Raw genomic sequence first — 19922 nt, 5'->3', positions numbered from 1 at the left:
TGTGGCAAGTCCCATTTAAAAAATTAAGGCAGGTTAGGAACAGTGTGGAGGGTAGCAGTTCAGTATTCAGAAATTTTAAACTGCCTACTAATGTGGCATGTAGATTTGGAAGGAAGGACTCGTGTGGATACTGAGGGAAGAGCTAGAGTACCTAAGTGATGAGCATTAGTACCCCGTGATGCTGATGACCAAAGAGCTAGTTGTGAGCCGCCAGCAAGCTCCTGCTACTCACTGGGAGGCAGCTGCCTGATGGGGATCATCATGGGGATAGAAAGCCTGCTTGGTAGGCTTTCTAGGCTGCATGATTGTCATTGCTTTGGATCTGCCCCCAAGTAGTTGAAAATCTAAGGGCAAAATTTCTGGGGATAATTAGGTTTAGACTAGTGGTCCTCAACCCTTGCAGAGTAGCTAAATCATCATATAAGCATGTAATGACAGATTCCCTCCCATACCTTAGCCTCCAAATTTGGTCCAAGGCAAAACAGGAGATAGACTCTTAAGAGGGTTGCTGTTCTAAGGAGGGAGAGGGTACTGGGAGAGATAGCTGGAATTGTAGTGTGTGCAGGGGGCGGCAGGGAGGACTTGGAGGAAATGAAGAAACCTAGTAACCTAGTGCAGTGGAAACTCCATGGAGTCTGAGAGTGACCCTAGTGAGGTCTCCTATTAATGGGAAATAAAGAGCTAGAACTGGCTATCTTCTATAATCAAGCAAGGCTCCTAGCAGTGGGGCTGGGATGTCAATCCACCCACAAAACCTTCTACCTACAATCTGTCCTGCCTGCAAGATGTCCTGGGGTAATGGTGGTGTAAAACTTGTGGGAGGGGCCAACCAGGACTGGTTCAACTTGAAGCCCACACCACAAGAGGGAATCCATGCCTAACACTGCCTGGATGGCCAGAAACCAGAGGCAGGACATCCCAGAAACCCAGGGTAGAACCAACATTAATGGCAAAAAAAAAAAAAAAAGTCAATGAAATGATTCTTAATATTCTGCTATACTCATAGATTGGTGCCTAGCCTAATTGTCATCAGAGGGGTTATCATCCAGCAACAGATGGGAGCAGATGCTGAGACCCAGAGCCAAACACTAGGTGGCACCAGAGGAACCCTATACAATAGGAGGATTGTAGGAGCCAGAGGGGTCAAGGACACCATGATGAATAGGGCCTACAGAAACAACTAAGCAGGCCTCCCAGGGGCTCACAGGGACTGAAGTGACAAATGTGGACCCTGTATGGGTCTGACTAGGTGCTCTGCATAAACCTTATGGTTGTATAGCTTAGTGTTCTGTGGGACTCCCAACATTCAGAGTGAGGGGTGTCTCTAACATTTTTGCCTGTGCTTGGGACTCTTTTCCTACTGGGTTGCCTTATACAGTCTTGATATGAGGGTTTGCGCCTAGTCTTACTGTAACTTGTTAGGCTATGTTCAGTAGATCCTGGGAGGCCTGCTCTTTTTTCTTTTTTTTTTAAATTTATTTAAAGAGAAATGGAGAAGTGGATCAGGGGAGAGAGGAGATGTGGGGAGGAACTGGTAGTAGTGGAGAGGGGAAACTGCAGGCAGGCTATAATGTATGAGAGGAGAACAAAATCAGAAAGGATATACTCTGTGTCATGTAGTTCTTCCTGCTGCAGCCTCCTGAGTACTGGAACTACAGGTATGTGTCACTAAGCCTGGTCTGTCCTCAACCCCCATCAAGTGTACTTCAGGTAATTCTGTTCTGCAGACCAGCTACAAAACTGTTAATTTTGAAGACATTGTCTCACATCTAAATAAGTTTCCTACACCAGAATATAAAGTGATGTAATGTTTCCCAGGATTATTGATTCCCAGTAAGACTCCTTCACAGAACATTCTGACAACAGTGTCTATTATCCCTGTAGCAATTCAGTACATATTCCAAACATTTCAGGGCTGACAACTGACATTTGAGAGTCACCAGGGAAGAAAGCCAATATCACCCCAGATGGTAGCTTGTCTTCTTTACCACTTCCTTGTTAATGCACCTGAACGTTACAATGATTACTTTGCTTACATGGCAAAAACAGATTATGGCAGGTCCAGCTGCTCTACATGCAACTGGAAGAAGAGGACTTACCAGCTCTTCTTTAATGTGACATGCACTGTTTCACAGCCCACAGTGATTTTGACTGCTCTCCAGTGTGGTGGTATTGTGTTCCCCACAATATTGTGCACCCTAATAAATTTATCTGGGGTCAGAGAACAGAAAGCCACTAGAACAGAGCCAGAAATGGTGGCTAGAAAATGGGTCAGAGCAAGCCATAGCAGAAGTTGGGCGGTGGTGGTGCACACCTTTAATCCCAGCACTTGGGAGGCAGAGCTAGCCGGATCTCTGAGTTCAAGGCCACTTTAGAAACAGCTAGCTGGTGACACACGCCTTTAATCCCAGAAGTCCAGCCTTTAATCCCAGGGAGAGATAGCAGAAAGCAGAAAGGTATATAAGGTGTGAGGACCAGGAACTAAGTAAGTTAAGCATTAGTTGGTTAAGCATTTGGCTGGTTTAGCATTCAGGCTTTGGAGCAGCACAGTTCAGCTGAGAGCCATTGGGATGAGGACTCAGAAGCTTCCAGCCTGAGGAAACAGGATCACCTGAAGAACTAGCAAGGTGAGATAGCTGTGGCTTGTTCTGCTTCTCTGATCCTCCAGCATTCACCCCAATAACTGGCCTCAGGTTTGATTTTATTAACAAGCACCTTTAAGATTCCTACTACACTCTAGAGATACCACATATGATCTTAACTGTGAGGGCTTAATACTATAATTCTTGATAGCCTAGAACCTTGGTATTGCCAACATTTCCCATCCTACTCCTCCCTTGGGCCTTAACATTTTAAAAATATAACTCATTCAATGGATTCTAAAGAGTACTTAAGTTCTCTTTTAGACTTCCCTGGGCACACACCTATTAGGCTTCTGACAAGTTCCCACTCTGTCTTACTTTGCCAACATTAAAGACATTTAATGAGAAAGTTACTCTGGATATGCTCCCACAAGTAAAAGTGAAATTTTTTTGTGTGTTTGTTTGTTTTTGTTTTTGTTTCTTGAGACAGGGTTTCTCTGTAGCTTTGGAGTCTGTCCTGGACTAGCTCTGTAGACCAGGCTGGCCTCAAACTCACAGAGATCCACCTCCCAAGTGCTGGGATTACAGGTGTGCGCCACCACTGCCCAGCTGAAAATTTTTACATCCTTTGAAATTCTACTTGGGAGCCCTTAATGCATGGTCACAGGACCAGACTGTTGAAGTGCAGTTCAGGATGGGCAAAGCAAGACCATCAGTAATGCACATGAAAATACTTTTTTCTATAGGCTGCAACAGAAATATGAAGTAGAAATTCAGCTGATTATGACAAAGCTATACCTTGGAGAAGCTAAGGGCCTTCCAGAGGATTAAGCCAAATGTCAGGGAGCATTTGGTGTTATTCAGCTTTTAATATATCAGCTGTTTCCTGCAATGAGTTTCATGTGTTCTCCTAACTCCCACCCCACCCCCGAACTTTTAACAGTGTATTTTATCTGAAATACTTCTCAAGTATCCTAGGCCAAAAAGGCAAACAGGCCAATGGCTGGCCCCTGAATTAAGGTAAACACCCTTATGGAAGATACCTCCTAGCATAGCTTTGTTTCTTGTGCAAATGAATTCAGACCCTCCTTCCTCTCAGAGCCCAAATGGCATTCCAGAGCAATTGACTCAGAACTAAAGGGTTTTTTGCATACCAGGTACAGTGAGACTTTGAGGCAGGTTTCTTAGCTCCAAGCAGAGTTGCCCCACCCAACCAGAAAAGCTGCTGGGCAGATTTTTTGCAGATGGTAGGTCGATTGTACTGGGCACCAGAGTAGGAGATGAAGGAAAGAAGAACAGAGATGAAGATGAGGTGGAGATGGAAAGAGCCTAGTTAGAACTAGGACTGTGAGAGGACAGGATGTTAAAATTCTGCCCTCACTCCAGTTACATGACTGCACATGTGCAGTTCAGGAGTTAAGCAAAGGGTCTTGCATCTTATGTCATCAGTGTGCACTAGCGACTATGCAGCATGCCATGCAATTAGTGCATGCATGGTGTAGTTCCATAAGCCTGCTTCACTGGGAGCCCTTAAAAAACTGGATGAAGACCTCACCCTCTCTGTCTGCTCTGCTCTCTCTCCCCCACCCCACTATCTTTCTCTCTGCTCTCCACATGTGCTCCCCCACCTACTTCCTCCTAATAAAATCTCTGAAACTAATACTGGGTTTTGTAGTGACCGTGACCTTTCTGCCCATAACCTACCAGTATCATTCATTTCACAGGAGATGAAGGGACAGAGAAGAGCTATGCATGAGAACAGAATTGAGATTGTGTAGATAGAATTTTATCTCAGAGGAATAAAGTGGATGGATGGAAGAGCTTGGTGTACTTAAATTCATTCCCTCAGATTACCCCCACTGCTGTTCATAGTGTCTTCCCGAGGACTCTGAGAGAAATCTCCTCAGGGCAGGCCACCAGAGGAAATTTCAATACCTTTTGTCTAGAAACAATAGATTGACCCTACAATCTGTTATTTCATTTATTTTCTTCCCAGATAAGATCAGTTTGGCTATGTGATTCCATAGAAACTAGGTCTGAGATCCAGATTCATTCACACTCAGGGTTGAACACAAGTAGTAAGTTGGTGAATCCTCTTGTCTATTTTCTGCAGTTAGAAGATGGAAATGAACATTTAATTCATTTATTTCATTCATAGACATCATAGAGCCCACTTTAGCAGAATTTGAGGGTTATGCAGATAATTCCAGATTGTGATAAATGAAAGAGCCAAGAACAATGAAATAAAAGTCATTTATAGGACCATTTGAAGCCTGTCTTTCCTGGCACAAATGATGAAATACTTTATAAAGTTATGAAATAGTCTAATGGTATTTGGCTCCATAGACATTTACTATAATGTCTTCTGTACTGTTGAAACATAGCTGCTGCCCCTCTTTCTATTTCCTTCAGTCCTTTGCTCTATCACACATGGTATCAGTTGTGCTATAAAAGTTTCCCTTTCTATATCAGAAATGATTATATGTGTAGGAATAGTCAACACTGTATAGAAATTGGAAGGATGCTGAAATCTGCAGATATAATCAATTGTATTTTTGGTGTTAGCATAGAGAAAGAAGGATATGGCAAAGAACCAGATTTATCATGTGGGAAATGAAGATATGCATTCTAGTGCTACATGCTCTCGGGTTGTCTGTTACCTAGTCTCAGTTTAAACCTTGAGGCTTTACATTCTGGATTCTTAACATGTTTCTGATAGGCGAGAGTTGGCTTGGTGTTTATTGTGACACCCATTGATTATTTGATTAGTCTGTCTTTCAATAGTTATACATGCTTTCTGTTGTCTCTGTGATTACAGAAAATAGTTTCCTTCAGTTCTAGTTGTTCTAAGTAGCTATTTATCATGTTAGTGTAGTATGTTTGTGTCTGGGATACTGTAGTTCCTGTACCAGTGTCCATAAGCTAAACTTGGCCTGACCCCTGCTAATTAGATCTATGTAGATCTTTACCCTCTATGTAGCTGAGGTCCCTGCCTTTTTTACTTTTTTTTTTTTTTTTAAGTTGAGGAGGGAAAGGATTGAGTCCCATCTCTTGGCAAGGATGTTTTAGTTATGCCCCATGGCTATTAATGGCAGTATCCTGTGGAGGTCCTCAGAGTTCTCTAGTTGGCTTGCTTTATTACATCATTCCTTGCTACCTTCATTCCCTTTCCATCCTCTATTGGCCATGTCTTCCTCTGATTTAGTTGGTGAGATCTTAGAAGATTAAAAACCTTCTGGATAGTAACATCCTCAAATCTGTTGATTACTCCTTTCTCTGTAGTACCTGTACATCGTCTAAACACACACATGCTGGGATGCTCTTGTATTTATATTCTGTTTGGCTGCACAAGTTTCAACTTAAAATTTGCATATGGGAGCCAGCAAGATGGCCTAGTGGGTAAATGTACCAGCTGCCAAGCCGGAGGATCTGAGTTCAATACTCAGTACCTACATGATAGAAGGGAAGAACTGACTCACATACACATATGCACACATGCAAATAAAAATAAACATTATGTAATAATTATTTAAAATTTGCATGTGGGCTCTTCAGAGGCAGGGACAATGGCTTCAAAGTGTCTGCATTTCTCTAGCAAATAATACACAGCAAACACCAATTCAGCACTCAACTGTCATTTTCATATTGCGTTTCTACAGAGTACCAGAGTTCCCAAAACACTGAATACCCTGCCTTCACATTCTTGTTGGAGAATGATAACAACAATGACAAAAAGTCTTACACACAAAAAAAAAGAACACCAGAAAAATGGAGAAGAAAGAGGAGGTCACCAGGAGAGCATGTGAAGAAAAAGTCCCTACCAGAGAGAACAGCAAGCAGACACTGGCATGGACATGGACCTGGCTGGCTAGAGCACATATAATGCTAAGGAGTGAGTGTCAGGAAAAAATCTAACTGGAGTGGATAGGAAAGTGGAAGGAGAGCAAGTATAGTGTGAACAACCCAGTGAGATCTCTAGGAAGAAGGGAAAACTTAGGCATTTGGTTGGGAGGGAGGAAGGATGTTAGGTCAAGTGTGAAGAGAAATAACTACAGCTAATGGCATCTCCATTAGGACAAGAAATACTGATGAGAGAAGGATGTAGGTGGGAACAATGTCTGGGTAGTTTGAGTGGGAAGGAAATGAGGAAGGTGGTCTAGTGCCCAGGTGGTTGTGGGTTCAGTTAAACATTGCTAAGAAAACCCTAGGAAGAGGAAATGCAGAACATTCAGACAGACATATAAGCAGGAATAAAAGTAGCAGGGCTAACTCATGTCTCCTCTTGGCTTCTAAACCTCCAGCCTCCAGAAAGAATCTAGCTATGAGACCTTGTCTGGCCTTATTCCTCTGCCTCAGGTCAGGTGCAATGGTTATAGGTATGTGTCAATCCCAGCTTGCCTTTTCTTTTAATGAAGCAAGTTCACTGTAGGAAAGTGCAGAGATAAAAGGTTGATGGGGAAAGATGGTAGGAAAGTCTTTTGGAAAGGTGGGAATGTGAATAGAAGAGGGTGTGCTTATGGTATCTGAGCAGCAGTGAGGACCAGTGGCTCCTGAACTGAAGGTGAGACAGAGCAGAGATGGGGCCACATCCAGCTTCCAGATACAGGTGCTGTGGGAGGCCAGCTCCCACGCACCTTTCAAAGGGTTCCTATGAGGAGGAGAGAGGGATAAGAAACTTTTAGATAGAAAGATAGCAGAGAGGAGACAGAAACACAGGATAGCTTCGGGAGGATCTGGATCAAAACCCAATGGTCCCTTCTGCCTCTTCAAACGGGCTTTTTATAACAATGCCAAGGGGCAGGGCAAAAGACACCACCACCACCCACTTTGCTAGATCAAAGAATATCACACAGCCACGTGTGCAGATATGTCCAAACACCTGGTAACCACACCCATGATCAAATCATCCCCTATGCATCCCTGCTGAGTAAAGCAAGCTCAGATTCTAAGTTCTCACTAGGAAACCTCTGTGGGTCTCTACACAGTGCATGGAATATCCTGGGATGAGGATGCAGCACAAACACTGGATCAGGTTGTGCTAAATGTGCTTACTTCTTGTCCTAGAGAACAGAAAACAGTTGACCCTAGGGATCAACTATCTACCCCACAGAGTTTGACCATCTTCAAGACAAAAATACCCAAAACCAGAATTGTAGAATACTTACCGCCCTTCAAATCTGTGTTTTAAAAAATCGAACAGTGCTTTTTGCATCATATCTGTAACCTGTAATTAGATAATAAATTGTGAGAAAATCTGAGCATTAAAAATTTGTTACTGATTATGAGAACCAATTTCACTTCTCATCATTAACATTTAAAAACCTGAGCATCACATTTGGAAGAAGTGTGGTTACCCCATTTCCTGTTTCCAAGCCCTAATGAAACAACAGGATAAAATTTCTGAGCTTATGATGTTTTAGTGACAAGAAATTACTTTGCAAGGGCTTGCAGTATTCTCCATTTGATATTTTTTCCTGGATATGGTGAGTTATAACTAGCAGGAATATCCAAGGCAACCTTCAGGAAAGCAGAGTAGTAAGCAAACTATATCACAGCCTGAAAAACATGTTTGACTGCTGTGAGTCAAGCTCAAATTCACCTCATACTCACCTCATACCCCTTCAGAGAAGGGCCCACTAGGACCACTGGTCGCATGGAAGGTACCACATCATAAGGAGGAGTGTGCTCTGTCTGCAGAGAAAGGAGACATTTTTAGACTTCTCAGAGGCAATTGACCTAACTACTTTAAGGCATAAGGTACTCCTTTCTGAACTCTAATATACAAGATACTGATTTTCCAGACATTGAAATATTTCTATAATTGCCTCTTTTCTAAGTAAATAAATCCCATTAAAAATGGGTAGCTTTCTTTTCCTAAGGTTAAGTTACTGAATAATCTCTGGTTTCCTTGCACACAAGCTACTTGGTAGAACAAACAGAAACATGCCCAATGCAGACTAGGTGCTTTAGGCTCAACTGTACATGGCTTCTTTGCTCTCCAGATACACTTGGACTTTCTGAAGAGTTGAAAGGATGATGGTTAATTATGGAAGACAAATTCCTGTTAGCTTTGCATATGATATGTTGGTCTTACCTGTATAAACCTTAGTTTCCAATCACTGTGCCTCTCACTACCAAATGCTTGGAATTCCATTGAAATTAAAGGAAGCAGCAATTGGCATGTATGCCTGCTTCTAACAGTGATCATCATCATTGTTCACAGCTTCAGGACTAATGCTTTGGAATTTTTGACCTCTGTTTTTTGGCATTCATAAAACTTCTCAAATAGAGATTTATGTGCATTGGTATGAAGGTGAATTATTTGTCATAATTTTATTTGACCATGCTTCAGTGGCTTCAAAATGCTTATTACTGCCTTGCATATCTAATATGTTTTTGAAGCACATATTAGCTAGTTTATGCTCCATAACTGATTCATATCTTTCTAGGGATACTTTGTTTGTTTTGAAGAATAGGGTAGAAACTAAATTTTATTACCATTTCTAAAACTATCACTTTTCAGCTTGATTTTTTTCAAATAAAAATTTGAAACTTAGGTAACATAATTTGCTTGTTGAAATTTAAACAAGCTCTGCAACAAGCTATTGTGTAAAGTGATGGAGAAATAACCTTTCTTAATGTATAAGGGCAAGAGATAGGGCTTTGGACACTGGATGAACAAATAATTTACTCTTGTTAAAGACTCAGGAGCTCTGTAAGACATATCCTCCATTAAGGAGCATCTGAAAAATATATTTTAAACATGGCATATACCAAAAGAATTTTAAGAGTTTGATCAACTGATGTGCATGTAATATTTGCACCATTCTGTCACTAAAAACCATTTGACTGTTGCTTAGAATCACTCATCACAAACTTGAAGTATTCCTATGTTTCTTTTGCTTAAGGAGCTATTTAGACACAGCATCAAATTCAACAGCATCCATATGAGCTTTCACCAGTAGTTGTAGACCATATAATCAAAGGGAGAAAGATAGTACTGTTAACTGGGCTGTTCACCTTTTACTGCTTAAAATTTTCCCTAGCACTCAAAGCTTCATTTTAATAGACATGATAAAGATAAAATACATATTTGAATGAAATTTTTAAAATTAGACGAACACAATACAGTGACAGCACAAAAGGCAGACAAGCAGCACTCTAAAAGCAACCTAAAACACGGAAGACAATTGATGTTGGCTTGCACACAGCCAGCTCTCCTGTCTGAATTCCACATTATCACAGAATAAGGAACACGAGAGTGAGCATCAGTGCCGCAGGCATCAGAAGCAGATTTGTTAAGTGATTGCATCTCATAGCACTTGGGTTTGTACTGAAAATGCCTGGAAACCACATCCTTTTGATACTAGAGTAAGAACACCCCTTTCACCATTACCAATAGGGATATAAATTGAATGTAGTGTAAGAACAGCTATTAAGAAATCCGAGTGGCCCAGTATGAGATAGTACTTTGGTTCCTTCAGTCTGTGACTGCCAACTAGCAAGGGTTACCCATGCTGGCCATCAATCAGCTTCTCTATCAGCAGAGGCAGCAATAGAAATTACCTTATTTGATGGAATATTGGTACTCCATGCCATATTGCTAATGATAACATTTTTATCTGTCCTTTTTGGCTAAGCTATTTTTTGTTTTGCATCTTTAGTGGAAAAATTAGGATAAACTTGTTTAATGTTTTGAAATTTGCAGGCAGATGAACTGCAAAATACTCTCCGATGAACATGGTTATATCTATATTGCTACTTGAAGTCCAGAGTGGCTGAGTAGTGTTGACTGTCTAAGAAACATCTGCAGTTACCTAGCTGCAAGCTTTAGCTATGATGACAAGGACAGACCAGAAAGGTGGCCCACTCTTGTGGAAGATCATCAGGTTGGGGCTTTCTGTGTCAGGTGTTTAAAATTTTGCCTGGAGTTCTCTTCCTAATGATTATTTAAAAAAACAAAAAACCAAGCTTATGCTTCTGTGTATGATAACTTACTGTTAACCTCTACAGAGCAAACAGTTTTTATTTGTGGAGGTAAGACTTTTAATTTGCTGAAAGTCTAGAAAAGAACAGGTTTTGCTTCATATATAAGTTAAAAAAAATACCCACGCTTGTGCCAGACTTGGTAACAATAGGGAGTATGAGTCTGAAAGGATAATGGCTTGGAAGGTGTTATGTCAAAGGAGAAGAAAAAAAATGGAAATAGGGAGGTCTTTTAAAAATAGTGCTACAAAGCAATGAAACAAGCCAAGAGGAAACTTGTATACAAAGAGGTCTTGGGAATTCCCTGGAGTTTCCAGTCAGGGTACAGCATCAGTATATCATCTTGATTGGCCGAGGAAAAAGGCTCTACATATGGCCACCAGCCCCATTGTTTAACAGGTGAGATGCCGAAATCTGACTGATGGAGAAGGCAAGAATATTGGGGGAGTGTTTATATATGACAATAGGAAAAACTCACAGTAAACCGCCAAAACAAGCCTGTAGTTTTCCACTGGTCTTGTTCATCAGCAGATTTTGCACCTAATGGATTAGAAGTTTAAATACTGACTGAATTAAAAATTGAATAATCTTTTTAAAAGCACAAGCAATGTATCTGGATATTATAAATCAGAATCCAATAACTGCCTTAATATGCTTTATTATAAGTTATGTTTCTGGCAAAAAGAGAGACAGACAGTAAAAGCATGTACAACTGAGGTGTGTTGTACAGCATGGCCAATGTTGGACATCCTTGAATATTTAAACAAAGTCTCTTGTGGCAGCTATTATTCCATCAAAAAGGATAAGTATTGTAATGGCATTTCAACAGGCCACTCACTGAATTAGTTGGTGTAAGATACATGGATTCAGTTAGCTGTTGATAGGCTCTTTTAGGACCCGGATGACTGTACTTAATAAAACCGAAGGAAATGATGCTAATGATGCCAGTGACAGGGAAAACACGGGTATGTCAATGTGGACTTACCGATTTCTGCTTCTGCTTAGCTACAGCAGCATGGAAAAGAAACAAAGAATAACAGAGCATGCGTGTTATTGACTTGTCAAAGGACGCAGACAATCAACAGGACTGGAAGTGTGACGCAGTGCAGTTGAGCAAGTGGACAACAGGAGCTGGGAAGTCTGTGTTACCTTCTTAAAGAAGGGCATTCTTTTCTCTTTGGAGTGGGGTGATGTTACACTGTTTGCACTGGGCTTAGGGGAGCGGTGGTTTGCTGGAATATCAGTCTCTTCTGCATCTAAGCCAGTAGCATCTATATCTATAGCTATATACAGACAAACAATTCAAAAGTCATCAGGTGGAGAGGAGAGGAAAAGTAGGTTATAAAGAAAATAAAATGAAAGCAAATAGACTAGCCACTGTAAAAGAAGATTTATCATGAGTGAGCAGCATATTACAAAATAAAATATAAATATAAAACATTAAGGATGCAATGCAATCAAATTTAACTAGACTGAGATACCCTTGGGATAGCTGTTTTTTGCACAAGTCAGTTTTGTGCTAGAGGTCCTGAGTACTTTTAGAGAAACATTTTTTACTGTTTCAAATGTTGTTATTCTTCCTATTAGCTTGTAAATGTAAGATACAAAGCATTTGATCTCACTTTGTACAATGTCTTAGAGCTCAGCTCTTAGGTAAAAGACAAGTGCTTTGGATACATTTAATACGATAGGTCTCAGTCTTCTCATTTTGTTTGATCTTAATGTTAAGAGAAAGGGGACCACATAAAAAGTTTCATCAAAATTATAGCAGACATTTGAGGGAAAGAGACTAGAAAGCCCTTAATCCAGGCAACACCCAGGAAGTCATAAAGAAGACAAATGATTGTTAGGGTGTTCTGGGATGGGCAGGATTGAAATGATTTCAAGGTAGTGTGGGTGCTCTCAGAGAGCTTGATTGAAGATGAGTGGGAAACACCAGATTGATGAAATCATTATATCAAAATCAGTTAAGATTTGAGTGCTTTCCAAGCCTCTGAGGCAGAATGCAAGAGCCCAAAGGCAAAAGAGAATAGGCCTCTTGTTTCCTCATGAATAAAATAAAGGTTCCAAGTTGGTTGCTTGACATGTTTTCACTTCTGAAATCCTTTTACCTGAAAAATGTAGCTCAAAAACTAGTCAATGAAAAAGGATGCATAATTTCATTTTCAAGTTTCTACAATCTTTCTAACATGAAAATTGCTATAAAATTTTTATCAACTACAGAATCAAGTGGTAAATTACAAAGGTCAACTCAAACACTTGGTTTTTCAGACTTAGAAGCTGAACCCACAGAATGAAAGGGGCTTGCTCCTGGCAGAAGTGGACTTGGTTGCAGACCCAGAGTTCCTGCCTTAGAGCTGTACCCATTCCTGCACCACACTGCCTTGTAGGTGAGGTGCCTTCACCATCTGAATGCATTCTTTCTGTTCCTTTTACTTCCCTCTTGCTCATGTCCTTGGGCTCATGGTTCAGAACAATATCAGATTTGAGCTTGCTAGGCAATTACTTTATGGGTGAGATTACGTCAAGTAGAAGAAAAGAAAATTTATTCATCCCATCAAGCCTCACACAAAATATGTTAACTCTCGAACAAATTCCACATTCTATTGATATAAGGGATAACCAGTTTGATACTTAGGTTCAGCTCCCATACCCTGTGATATACAAGCTGAGCTGAGGGTTACAGAAGCCTCTCCTGGCCTTTTCAAAGGACCTGAGATCATTTGAGACACAGCAAATCATTCTGCAGTTTTGCAGTTTCTGTTGTCTGAGAGGTTTCAGGGACATCCTGTTTAGTTGTTTTTGTTGGTTCAGAAGTCTGTGAAGGGGTGAACACCTGCCTTATCTACACAATGATGCAATTATCAGCTCTGGTATTTTATGGGTAGGGATTTCTAGCCTATGCATACTAATTAGTTACAAGTTCAGACCTTGATCTGCAGAGGAATGTCATAGTCATGGGATTTTCAGACCAACTTAGATTTTTACACCATACTAAAACTTTGCTCATGTTAGAAGGTTTCTATATTGTGCTTCTTGAGCAATATTATCCTGAAGAGAATGTGAAAGTAGGTCTTGAATCCCAACAAGGAAGCATGCTGTTAAAACTTCTGGACACGAAGGTGAGGATCTTGGCTATTATTTCATTTTTCTAATAATAGGTCTTAATCAACATCAAATCTGCTTCCTTTCTGGTGATGTATTCCCATCTACTTCATCCTCCCTACCTTTCTCTGGGGTTATGAAAGCCACATTCGAGGAACAGTATTCTCCAAGAACTTGACTGGAACTGAGACTAAAAACCCCGACAAATGCAAGAGTTCATAGACCTTCATGATGTTGACATTTCTGAATTGGATTTTAGGATTTACCCACTGAGTCTCATGTGCTATAGTCATCGGGTGGATTTGTTTTAAAAGGAAATTCATGAAAGGAATTTAAACAGGAAATTCATAAAGAATGGGAATGCATACAGGTCTATCCCTGACAAGGATGAGTTATTCATCCCCCCATACAGAGCCTGAATTTCAGATGGAAAGTGACCTGCACCTCAACACCAAGGGCTCCAAATCCCTTTCCAACTTAGTACTTGGTGACTTTTTACTTAAATTTAGGTCTAGAAGTGGGTTCATTCTGAAACAGAATTCTAAAATGTCATATTCAGAACACATTAAGAAACACGCTTTTCACGTCTTTGGTTGTCTGTATACTTCACTAAACTCAGATGTTTCTTCTCCTGAGAGATGCTACCCACTTTTAATTACACACTTGTATTCCCATACTCTAGCAAACACTAGTATTTACATGGGGAAAATGTGCTTCCACATAGTTTAAAACTATTTTATTATTCTTCACTATTATTTACTTTCTTGTCTCATTCCTTATTTATTTAGAGAACCTTAGGAACATATGTTAGCTTACTCTTAGAGCCTGGGTCAAGTAAAGCCAAGTTTGCGACTGGGGTCTATGCACAATTATAATGTGAGGTACTATTGTGTAACTGGAGACTACCTCATTATGTATATGGGAATTGGAAATTACTCCTTGGTCTAGCAGTGAGTTGGGAATTATAGTTAGGACCTCTGGTAAGCAAAAGAGATGAAAGTTACACTTGTAGACCAGTCTACATTTGCTATGGAGCAGTTAGTTGTTCTTGGAAGTGGACTTGGAAAATTTTCTCTGGAATTTTCTGAAAATTCCCTTTAGATCCATTGAGCTATTGACATGAAATTCATCACAGAGCTTAGATATTCTGATAGTGCATCTTATGTTTGGTTTTATCTTCAGTCCAATCAGTCCCAATGTTGATTTTTAGCAATGATAACACATGACTCTAAAATTAAGTATTATTTTGCATTCATACCAACTGACTTGTTCCCCAGTACACAGGCACTTTTCAGCATTTCATTAACACAAATCAAGGTTGTATTATCATTAGAGGACATGGAAGAATTCTACTTGTCTCCAGCAGGGGCTTTATCACAATCTGATATAACTTCCTCCTATGTTAGGGCCCTCATAACAGTCTTCAGAGATAGCCTTTTAGATAGTTAGGTTATGTTTAAGGGCTAGAGAGGAATCCCTGTAACTTCACATGTTTGAGCAAGGGCAGGAGTGGACTCCTTCCCTTGTGCATACAGAGATTCCTGACTCCTCTTCCATCATGGTAGACACATGCCCTGCATTAATATTGCAGGCCTTCAGTGTCTGCTCTGGGCAGAATAGCTTGCTTAATTTTCCATGGCTTTAAATTGCTGTGGGTTATAAGTGTATAGTTTTTCCAACCAACCCAGATCCTAAACTGACAGTTCTTTTTCTGCTCAGATCTTGTTCACTTAAAAATATATACTTTTGCTAAATGTTTACTTGATGAAAGGTGTCAACTTTCGGGAAGCACATATAGAAGAACTTCAACTTCGCACATGACAGATTTATCAGATAAAATACAATGTAATACACTGAAATTTAAATTTAAATTCACATAAAACTTTTCTGCCTTTGACAAAATGTCACAGTAGGAATAAGGTGAGCAATGACATTACATCTGTCACTTCTGTAACAACTTAGAGCAAACACAGGCTATTTCCTTGCTGGATCTTCAATACCAAGAAAAAAAAAAAAAAACTGTCCATACTGTCCCTGATTTCATGGGGCTCTTGTTATTTCTGATACACTTTAACATGTGTAGGTTTGTAAATCCCCATAATGAAAGTAGCCAGGGTAGCGTGAGAAGTGTATACAGTGGTCAGTCAACACTGATCACCTACTTACCAGATGATGGAGGTGTCGATTTTCTGGAGCTAGGTACTATGTCACCCAGACTGGATGATGAATTTCCTCCTGATTTACTGAAGTAAAGTAAACATTCAGATTAGACTCAACAATTGTTTTAGCTGTTAAAACATTGTACTGCTCAATAAATGTTATAATTTATCACGGTTTTTAATTGAACCAAAAAAATGTCTACTTCTAAGAAGGAAGCAAATCTCCCGATAGAGATTCCTAGAGTACTTGAAACAGTTTTGTGATAGTCTCTGTTTCGAAGTTCAGGTTTTAATTTTTTTAAGTCCCTGGGAGAATGGAAAAGAGCTAGGATAAGATCTGTAGCCCTCCAGTTCCATGCCCAGGTAACCGATGGCTAGACAGAAGAGATTTTCTTTGCCTTTACATTTAGAGGACTTGGAGGCAAGGTGTAAGACCTCAAGGCTAACACCAGTTCCTTTGGCTTAGCTTGATTACTTTTAGTATCTTCATATTAAAAGTATACCTTGCATGGTAACCTGTAAAAGAAAAACATAGCAATGCCCCAATTCACCAATCTTTAAGATAGAAGAAGAGAACTTAGACACAGATTGTAATATGAGTTAACTAGAAGACAATAGTGAAAATTTTCAAAACAAGACTAACAAGGATCCAACTGGGTTGCATTGTGAAGATTATTCAACACTTATGAACAGGGCAAAGGGGTATCTACTAAAACATGCATATAAGAAAATGTTATAATGACATCTATATCTTGTATGATAATTTTAAAAGTAAAAAATAAAAATTAAAAAAAAACCTCAGTTATAAGATTCTAATGTGGGCCGGGAAGTGGTGGTACACGCCTCTAACCCCAACACTCGGGAGGCAGAGGCAGGTGGATCTCTGAGTTCGAGGCCAGCCTGGGCTACCAAGTGAGTTCCAGGAAAGGTGCAAAGCTACACAGAGAAACCCTGTCTTGAAAAACCAAAAAGATTCTAATGTGATGGAGCATATGCTTATGTGTTTTTACAAACTTTAGAGTTTATAGTAGAATGCACGGTTCACCAGTACATAGAAATGTGTGTCATCTCTTAACACATAAAGATCCCAGAAACATGCTAACAGAATAAGAATGTCATGGAATTCAGGCAACATAACTGCAGTGCCCAGTGCTTCTTATCGTAGATGGGCCAGGTCTGCTAGAAAGAATTGTGGACCATGGCTGTGCCTCAGGGGACCCGGCTGACAAAGCTAAGTACTGATAAGCAGGTAAAAGATCTGACCTTACTGATTGGTTGAATTGTTTTCTAGTCTTATAGCATTTTAATACACAAGCAAATGTCAAGCACTTTACTAAACAACCAGCAGGTTGGTTCTGTCTCTGTAAGAGCTTAAATATTTCTGCATATCCAATAAGGTTCATGCAGGGGTGTACACAGTTAATAAAAATTAGAACTTACAGAATCACTTTTGCCAATTACACAAGGATACTGATCGCTAAACCAAGCACTTCCTTCCTGTGGCTTTTACCTTTTGTTTGTATCCTCAATAAAATCCTAAGTCCAACTTTAGTTCAAGCATGGGTTTGCTCTACTTTATTTATAAATTTTAATAGGCAATATACTGTGTTGTGTAAAATTGTGACAGATGCTGCTAGTACCTAAACTGTTCAGAGGCAGATGTGTCCTTTGAATGCCACATACATGTCAAATTCTTGAACTGTGCACCAATATCACTGACTTTGATTATTTGTTAATATTTTAAAACACTTTATTATCATTTGTGAGTGTTCTGTCTACATATATGTAAATATACCACCTGTTTGCAATGTCCATGGGGGCCAGAAGAGGGCATCAGTTCCCTGGAACTGGACTTATGGACAGTTGTTAGACTCCATGTGGGTGGTAGAAACTGAACCTAGGTACTCTGGAAGAGCAGCCATTACTCTTAACTACAGAGCAGCCTCTTCAGCCCCAGACTTTTGTCATACTTTTAAATCTTTATATAACCATACATATATGCATATGTATGTATATATATATAATGCAAATAAGTATATGTGTACATATATACACAAAATTCAATCTTAATTTAAATATTTTTAAATAAATATTATATACATATTTAAAAACACTGACTGTGACTCTAAACTGGGCATGGTGGTTTACATATTTAATCTCAGCACTTGGGAGGTTGAGGCAAGCAGATCTCTATGAGTTCAAGGCTAGCCTGGTCTACAAAGCAAGTTCCAGGACATCCACAACTTCACAGAAAAACCCTATATCAAAAAACCAAAACAAAACAAAAGAACCCTACTGACTCTGATTATGTCCTCACAAAATATACAAAGTGTTAAAAGGCAAATGTAAACACTGTGGTAGTGAGTAGAAGTACTTAAACATAACTAGACAAAAGCTTGGCAAAGAGATATAATAAAATAAAATCAGAAAAATCAAAGAAAGAGTATATATTTTTAAGAACAATCCACCAGTTCAGTAGAATAAATTGCAAGATGTTGGTAGTGTGACAATGATCCAAAGCTGGTTTTAATAAGGTTGAGTATATTCTATTTCACTTGTCTGTTGACAGTAGGTGAACAATTTGCTAACATTAAAATATTATCACTAACAACAGAGTTTATGTCATCATATAAACAAGCAAGATATAACAGAATGAAATGAGAACAAAAACTCAGCTGTCCACATGAAGATAAAGTCTTCTCCATCCCCCTCCACCCATCCATGTGAGAAGAAGCATGCCATGCTCTTCAGCTTAGCTCTGTCGGCTTCAATATGAAATTCACCACATGGATGAGAAGCCCTCCAAATGAGTGTTTTGGTGAAGGGAAGGGAAGCTTAAGCCTTCTAGGAAGGTGCAGTCGGAGTAATAGGCTCAGCCTATTATATAGCTCAGCTAACTGCTATTTGCAAAGGCAATTTTAACATGCTTCATACATAGTGTCTTTTTATGGGCTCAGCAGCTGGGAGAACTGAAAACTGAAACTAACAGACCACAGAAGCTGCGATTTGCTAGTGATACCTGAGACCAATATCCCTAAAGAATCTCCCAGCCACATTGGTCAGCTAGAGACAGACACCGGGATTAGTCACCATGGCTGCTACGTGCCTTAGTATGTTCAGCAAAGATTAGGACTTCAGAGTCCCCTCCACGCTGAAGGCAAAATTTAATGCTTTGTGACCTTAGCTGTTTTTATTAATGACCATAATGAATTTGATTCTTTCTCAAATGGGATAAAAATCAGAAGCTGGGATGAAGTGTTTTCAATGGGAGCCATGGTGCTGTCAATGGACTGCATCAACATCTACTTAATATGTAGTAAGGATCATAGCTCTTAGCAAGGAACAGGACAGAAAGGAGGGCATCATCTGCATTTCATAGAAACAGCTATTTTCCTCCTACCTGGAGTAGAATTTCCCTTGCTTGGCTCTCTGTTCATGCTGTAGCCTCATGTTTTCTAGTTTGACCGGGCTTGGAATAAATCCGATTTCACAGCCTTCTTTAACCAATCGTCCTATCCACCAGTCATTATTAAATTTCTACACACAAAATCAAACGTATTAGAAAGAATTAGTGCACAGAAGTTTCAAGATCTGAATCGACTTCTTCTACAGCAGCTGCTTTCACTGGAGAGAAACACGACAGTTAGAAGCATGCATCGAATACCAAAACTCGAGAAGCCCTTGGGTTCAGCTCAGGAGAGTGAAGTATGTATGGTGTGATCAGCCCAAGAAAGGCTTTGCATTTCCTAGTCTCCCTTCCCAGGACTGCTTTTAGGATCAGGCTGATTCTGTGAGAAGCTTTCAAGGTTCTATTGTCCATACCTAAAAAAGACAATTAGGAAGTAGGAAGTCTTTTTTTTTTTTTCTTGAAATTTAAAGAAAAATGTATTGAAGATCTGAAAAACAATTCCTACAAGACTGACTTTTCCATAAAACTGTAGCTACACAATGCATTGCGTTTATCATGTTAAAATGTGCATTAGACACAAATACAAAAACCATGAAACAAGCCACCATTTCTTTAACAATTAAGCAAAGATAAAATGCCTAAGGAACAACATGGATGACTTGCAAAAGATGGGCTCTTTAA

At 39.7% G+C, this 19922-nt stretch overlaps 1 protein-coding gene across 13 annotated transcripts in view; it reads right to left on the bottom strand.

Moving 5' to 3' along the window:
- Cacnb2 (calcium voltage-gated channel auxiliary subunit beta 2) overlaps positions 1 to 19922 on the bottom strand; it is a 351986-nt gene that overhangs the window by 13775 nt on the left and 318289 nt on the right. For 8 of the 13 annotated variants that reach the window (XM_036187211.1, XM_036187210.1, XM_036187213.1 and 5 more), the window contains 5 exons: positions 19233 to 19369; positions 15840 to 15916; positions 11718 to 11851; positions 8193 to 8273; positions 7748 to 7806 (listed from right to left, as the gene is read on the bottom strand). In XM_036187211.1, coding sequence (XP_036043104.1) covers positions 7748 to 7806; positions 8193 to 8273; positions 11718 to 11851; positions 15840 to 15916; positions 19233 to 19369 — 488 coding nt within the window. Of the gene's footprint in view, positions 1 to 7747; positions 7807 to 8192; positions 8274 to 11046; positions 11109 to 11553; positions 11574 to 11717; positions 11852 to 15839; positions 15917 to 19232; positions 19370 to 19922 lie in introns of all 13 variants that reach the window. The other 5 variants (XM_036187217.1, XM_036187215.1, XM_036187221.1 and 2 more) reach the window with 2 other exon arrangements.

This window comes from Onychomys torridus, chromosome 5 (assembly GCF_903995425.1).
Source record: "Onychomys torridus chromosome 5, mOncTor1.1, whole genome shotgun sequence".
Lineage (NCBI taxonomy): Eukaryota > Metazoa > Chordata > Mammalia > Rodentia > Cricetidae > Onychomys > Onychomys torridus.
This window is presented reverse-complemented; position numbering and strand designations above follow the sequence as displayed.